General features: G+C 37.5%; 1 protein-coding gene across 2 annotated transcripts in view; it reads left to right on the plus strand.

Moving 5' to 3' along the window:
• Positions 1–6,349, plus strand: part of DNAI7 (dynein axonemal intermediate chain 7) — a 68,853-nt gene that overhangs the window by 38,243 nt on the left and 24,261 nt on the right. For both annotated transcript variants that reach the window (XM_006140299.3, XM_006140298.3), the window contains exon 8: positions 5,560–5,720. In XM_006140299.3, coding sequence (XP_006140361.1) covers positions 5,560–5,720 — 161 coding nt within the window. The remainder of the gene's footprint in view (positions 1–5,559; positions 5,721–6,349) is intronic.

A 6,349-nucleotide genomic window follows, 5' to 3' on the forward strand; every position in this document is an offset into this window, starting at 1 on the left:
TTATTGATATATTTATTTGAGGTTTCTGCCTTAGGGTGCGTGCACTAGCTAGGGGTAGAGAGAGGCACAGACAGTGAGAGGGAAAGTGAGAAATCAGCCCGCAGGGGGGATGACCATGTTGCAATTTCTTCTCCTTCATTCTCTGCTCAGGATCTTGGGCATGCACGCACATCCAGCATTATTTTCCTTCTTTCTTTTTTTCTTTTTTTGGAGAGGTGTTTTTTTTTTTTTTTGCTATAGGGAATGTGCGCCCCCCAGAAACATGTGCGCTCGCCAGACAGACAGAGAGAGACAGAGAGACAGAAAGCGAGAAATCACCCCCTAGGGGGTATGGCCACGCCGCAATCCCTTCTCCTCCATTCTCCTCTTGGAAACTTGGGCACACACGTACACGCGCCCGGCTTGAGTATAAGCCACCGGATCTGGGACACGAACTGCGGTCGACTACGTGGGAGTCCAGCAACATAGCCATTACGCTAACTGCTGGTCCCAGTCCAGCATTATTTTCAAGTCACCAGGTCTGGGACTTCAACTACAGCTGGCCATGTGGGAGTCCAGGAATTTAACTGCTAGGTCATCTGCTGGCCCCAACCGCTTTTTATTATTAATAAAATCATGGGGTTATATTATATACAGTGTTTCTTTTGGAAATTACTTTTTCATACAATGTTACATACATAGAGCACAAAATGAAGTCTACATAAATGAATAGTAGTCAACGTTGTTTTAACACTTTGACGATCTCACTTTCTTTGTAGCAGTATAATTCCATCCAGTAGTAAAATGTTATTTTAATTTCTATTGATAAATAACAAATTTCTTTCTTTTTTAATTATTACGAACAGTATGCGGTTAACTTTCACAAGTACTCATAAAGAGTTGGGAATTTCTCAGCACTTTTGAATATTTTATGGATTATTTTCAATCTTGCCTTGGCAGATAGCAATTGGATATAGTTTAGAAATGTCAAAGTGATAGTGATGTCTAATTTGTCCGTCTTTTAGTTTGGTATTTATATGCTTCTTTCCCATTAACTTTAGTAGTATTCTTCTTTCCCATGTTTTTATATATTTTTTAGCATTTTTTTTAAATAACAGGCCTCTTATCTACTCTTTTCTGAACACTTTTCATTCACTAGCCACAAAGCTTCTGTATTTATATAATTTTTCTAGCTCTTCCCAGGTTATCTTCCTGCTAGAATTATGACACTAGAGTCTGTTAATGAATCTCTGTCAATAACACCCAGTTTTTCTACATAGTAATCTTCAAATATATATAATAGCTGTCTAAATTTGAACACAGTGTTCTTTCTTGCTTTCTTTGTAGGTAAATAATTTTTTATTGCATTTAATCACAGTATACCTTTACAGTGTACTAAATGGTTTTCCCAGCAATGAATACAGTGCATACACATCAGTCAAGTCAAAGATATTACCACATGCATTACCGTCCACAGATAACTTTTCATTCTTGTGTGTGTTAAATGTTTTCTTTCTTTCTCTGAACACCTTTCTCCCACCCCATGCCCTCCTCCATCCCCTCCCATACTGTCTAGTATCTTTGGTTGCCTTCCCAGCCATTATACCTTGCAGTCCCTCAGTTTCTGACATAGAGTGCAACCATTTCGTATGTATTGAGTGGGGATGTACAATGCCTATCTTTCACAGTATGGCTTGCTTCACTCAGGATTAAATCTTCCATATTTGTCCACTTTGTAGCAAATGTCAGGGTTTCACTTTTTTTTTTTAATGACTGAATAGTATTCCATAGAGTACATGTGCCACCTTTTTTCAATCTCCTTGTCTGTTCTTGGACATTTGGGTAGATTACATATCTTAGCAATTGTGAATAATGCTGCAATAAACATGAATTTGCAAGTATTTTTCTGACTGAGTGTCTCCCAATCCTTTGAGTAAATACCCAGGAGCGGAATTGCTGGATCACATAGCCGTTCTATTTGTCAGTATTTGAGAAACTGCCATATCGTTCTCCACAATGGCTGTACTAATTTACATTCCCACTAACACTATAGGAGGGTTCCCTTTTTACCACAGCCTTGTCAACACTCACCATTCTTTACTTTTTTGATCTTAGCCATTCTGACTAGGGTTAACTGATACCTCATTGTGGTCTTAATTTGCATTTCTCTTATGATAAGAGATGCTGAGCATTTATTATATGCATTTTGGCTGTTCATATGTTGCCCTTGGAGAGTTGTCTGTTCAGCTCATTTGCCCATCTTTTAATTGGATTATCTTTTGTGGGTAAGCTGCTTGAGTTTTCTGTATATTCTAGTTTTCAGTCCCTTATTTGGGGCATAGTTTGCAAATATATTCTCACATTCCAAGGGTTGTTGATTCACTCTAATTACTGTTTCTGTTGCTGTGCAGAAACTTTTTATCTTGATATAGCCCCACTTGTCTATTTTTGGGATTATTGCCTGTGCTTTGGGGGTCTTATTTAAGAAGTCTTAGCATACTTCAGTGTCTCCAAGAGTTTCTCCTGTGTTTCCTAGCAGTGGTTTTATACTTTGAGGTTTTATGTTTAGATCCTTGAACCATTTTGAGTTGATCTTTGTTAGTGGCAAGAAATAGGGGTCCAGTTTCATTTCTCTGCAGGTAGATATCCAGTTTCTCCAACACCATTTGCTGAAGATATTTTCTTTTCCCCACTGAATTTTCTTGTGCTCTTTGTCAACAATCCGTTGGCTGTATGTTTTCGGATTTATTTCTGAGTTTTCAATTCTATTCCATTGGTCTACCTGTTTGTTTTTGTGCCAATACCATGCTGTTTTGGTTATCACAGCCCTGTTATATATTTTGGGGCCAAGGAATAGGATGACATCTACTTTATTCTTTTTGCACTGTATTAGTTTGGCTATACAGGGGCCTTTTATGATTCCAGACAAATTTTATAATTGTTTATTTCTATTTCTTCTAAAAATATCTCTGGCAATTTTACCAGAATTGCATTGAGCTTGTAAATTAACTTGGGTAGAATTGATATTTTGATTACTTTAATTCATCCAATCCAGGAACATGGGAGATCTTTTCACTTTTTTGTGTCATTTTCAATCTCTTTTATTAGTTTTTTAAAAGGTCTTTCACTTCTTTGGTTAGCTTTATTCCTATGTGCCCTATTTGTTTTGCGGCTGTTGTAAATGGGACTGCTTTGTTCAATTCTACCTTAGTCTTTCATTGTTGGTGTATAGAAATGCTATAGATTTTTGCATGTTGATTTTGTATCCTGCCACTTTACTGTATTCATTTATCACTTTGAGGAGTATTTTTTGTGGTTTCTTTTGGGCTTTCTGTGTATAAGATCATATCATCTGAAAATAGATATAATTTCACTTTTTCTTTCTCTATTCAAAAACATTTTATTTTATTCTCTTATCTGATTGCATTGGCTAGAACTTCCAGTACTAAATGTTGAAAATGAGTGGAGAAAATTGGATGCCTTATCTTATTCTAGTTTTATTCAGTATGATGTTAGTTATGTTTTTTTTTTTTTTAAGAATTATTTTATTTAACTATTTACATACTTTAATTTGACCAGAGAGGGACAGAGTGAGAGTGAACGTGAGAGAAAGAGAGTGAGAAAGCAAGTCGCCAGGTGTGGGAATTTGAACTGCGTTCGGTCATGTGGGAGTCCAACGCCCCTAACCATCCTGCCACCTTCCAGGCCCAGCTATGGGTTTTTATATATGGCTTTTATTGTGTTAGAAATATCCTTTCTATGTCAATTTTGCTGAGAGTCTTAATCATGAAAGGATGTTTATTTTATTAAATGCTTTTTTTTTTTGGTACCATTTGACATGATCATATGGCTTTTATCTTTCCTTCTGTTAATATGATGAATTACAGTTGTTGCTTCTTATATGTTGAACCACCCTTACATCCCCGGAATAATGCTTACCTGATCATGGTGTGTAATCTTTTTAATGAGCTGTTGAATATGATTTGCTAGTATCTTACAGAGAATTTTTGCATCTGTATTCATCATAGATATTGGTGGTTTTCTTTTCTTGTTATGTCTTTTTTGTTTGGGGATGAGGGTAATGGAGGCTTCATAGAATAAGTTTAGGAGGAGGGACTGGCAGGTGGCGTGGTTGCTAAGGCGGCTGGACTCCCACATGACCACAGCTCAAATCCCAGACCTAGCAGCTTGCTTTCTCACATTCCTTCTCTCTTTGTCTCTCTCTGGTCAACTTAAAAAAAAAAAAGATAAATGAATAAAATTAAATAAATGTTTAAAAGAATGAGTTTAGGAGGGTTCCTTCCTTTTGTGTCTTTAGAAATAGTTTGAGTAGAATGGGGTGAGCTCTTCTGTACATTTTGTAGCATTCAGAAATGAAGCCATGGGGACCTGGGCTTTTCTTTGTTGGGAGATTATTTATCACCGATTCAATCACATTACTTGTTATGGTCTATTTAAACTTTCCGTGTTTTCCTGATTCATTCTTTGTAGGTTATATGTGTCCAGAAATTTGTCTGTTATTATGTAGTTTTTCTTGTTTGTTGGGATATAGTGACATGTAAGTGTTCTCTCATGATCTCTCATATAGTTCATTTGTTCTCTATGTCATTGATTTCTGCTCTAATGTTTATTGGTAAATAAATGACTAATTAAGTACATTTAAAATTAAAACCGCAAGTTATTGAGTGCACACAAGGTAAAAGGGCAATCATTTCACTGGAATGTTCTTTGGCTATCTCCACTCACTTTCAATGCCTGATCTCCATGGGTTAAGTTCAATGCCATCTCAGAGCGCTTCAATCCAGTTTTATTACTTCAAGCCTATATCCCTATTTTTCTATGGCCCACTTTTATTGCAGAAAAATTAGTTTTACTATATGGACCAAAGTACACTTTCTACCATTTTACTTTTTCCTTTTTTACACATGTTTAGCCTCATAATGTCTAATTTTAAGAAGTTGGAACCTATTAAAATCTATGTTAAATCGTATTTTAATCTTTCTTAAAATGTATTTTAAAAAGTAAATAGTAGCATATGCTTATTGTGTGCAAATTCCTAAAATGTTAGTGTATGAAGTATAAACGAAGCCCTCTCTGCTCACCAGTACACAGGCCTGTTCTTACTTCTGAAGTTAGCTCTATGAGTAGCTTTAAGGTAACCACTTTTTATGAAGTTGTAATATCCCATTAAATAAAAATATCTTGGCCCAGCTGTGATGGTGCTCACTGCTAAGATACTGTGCTCCCCAGGCTGGGATCACAGGGGTGGCCCAGGGGTTTGATTCGTGGTCCAACCTACAGTCTGGGTGCAATGGCGGGAGCCTTTAATCCCAGTGACTATGGAGGCTGAGCACAATCATGAGCTTGAGGCTGGCTTGGACAACGCTGTGAGAACTTATGTAGAGGAAAACCGGAGGTAGTGGCATTTGCCCCTAGTATCACAACATGGCGAGCCCCTGTGTAGCAAAATAATTAAAATGTCAAAAAACTTGACCAGTATTAGGATGTTTTTTATTTCTGTCTTAAGAAACTATGAAAATGTGACCTATTTAGAAACTGTATGAATCTGATTTATTTTAGCACAGTTGCTGCTGTTAGAGAATGCTGTTGAAAAGCCAGATTACTTTGAAGAGAATGAGGTGGATTTATGCCAGTTCACGACTCTGGGTGGAGTGTACCACTTGGACATTTTTGAGCTTCCCCCACAGTGTAAACCGGTGAAGGGCTGGATGATTGTGGAAGTAGGTGGACTCTTTAATTAAAACTTATAAGTAAAATAGTTTCTTTTACTTTATATCAAATGATCTAACATCTAATGATCTTTAATCTTAGTAAGCAAGCCCCCCAAAACCATGATTTGGAACTATCTTGAATTTATAGGTACTAAAAATTGAACCAGAAGGACTAGCAGTTAGCATAATGGCTATGTTGCTGAACTTCCATGTAGCCGACCGTGGCTTAAACTCATGCCGGACGCGTGTGCGTGCGTGCCCAAGATCCCGAGAGGAGAATGGAGGAGAAGGGATTGCAGCATGGCCATGCCCCCTGGGGGGTGATTTCTCGCTTTCTGTCTCTCTGTCTCTCTCTTTCTGGCAAGCGCATGCACCCTATAGCAAAAACCTCTAAATAAAATAATAAATTGAACCAGATATCCAAGGAGAGGAATCCAAGATAATATGAATTTTAAAACTAAAATTCATAGTCGTTAATTGCAAACCTATTGTTGTTCTTTAGTTTGCTATAGGGCACGTGGGCTTGCCAGAGATAGACGGAGGGGGGGGGGAGAGAGAGAGAGAGAGAGAGAGAGAGAGAGAGATCATTCCTAGGGGGATGACCACACTACAGTTGCTTCTCCTCCATTTTCCACCTG

This window comes from Tupaia chinensis, unplaced genomic scaffold, assembly GCF_000334495.1.
Source record: "Tupaia chinensis unplaced genomic scaffold, TupChi_1.0 Scaffold000028_1, whole genome shotgun sequence".
Classification (NCBI taxonomy): Eukaryota; Metazoa; Chordata; class Mammalia; order Scandentia; family Tupaiidae; genus Tupaia; species Tupaia belangeri.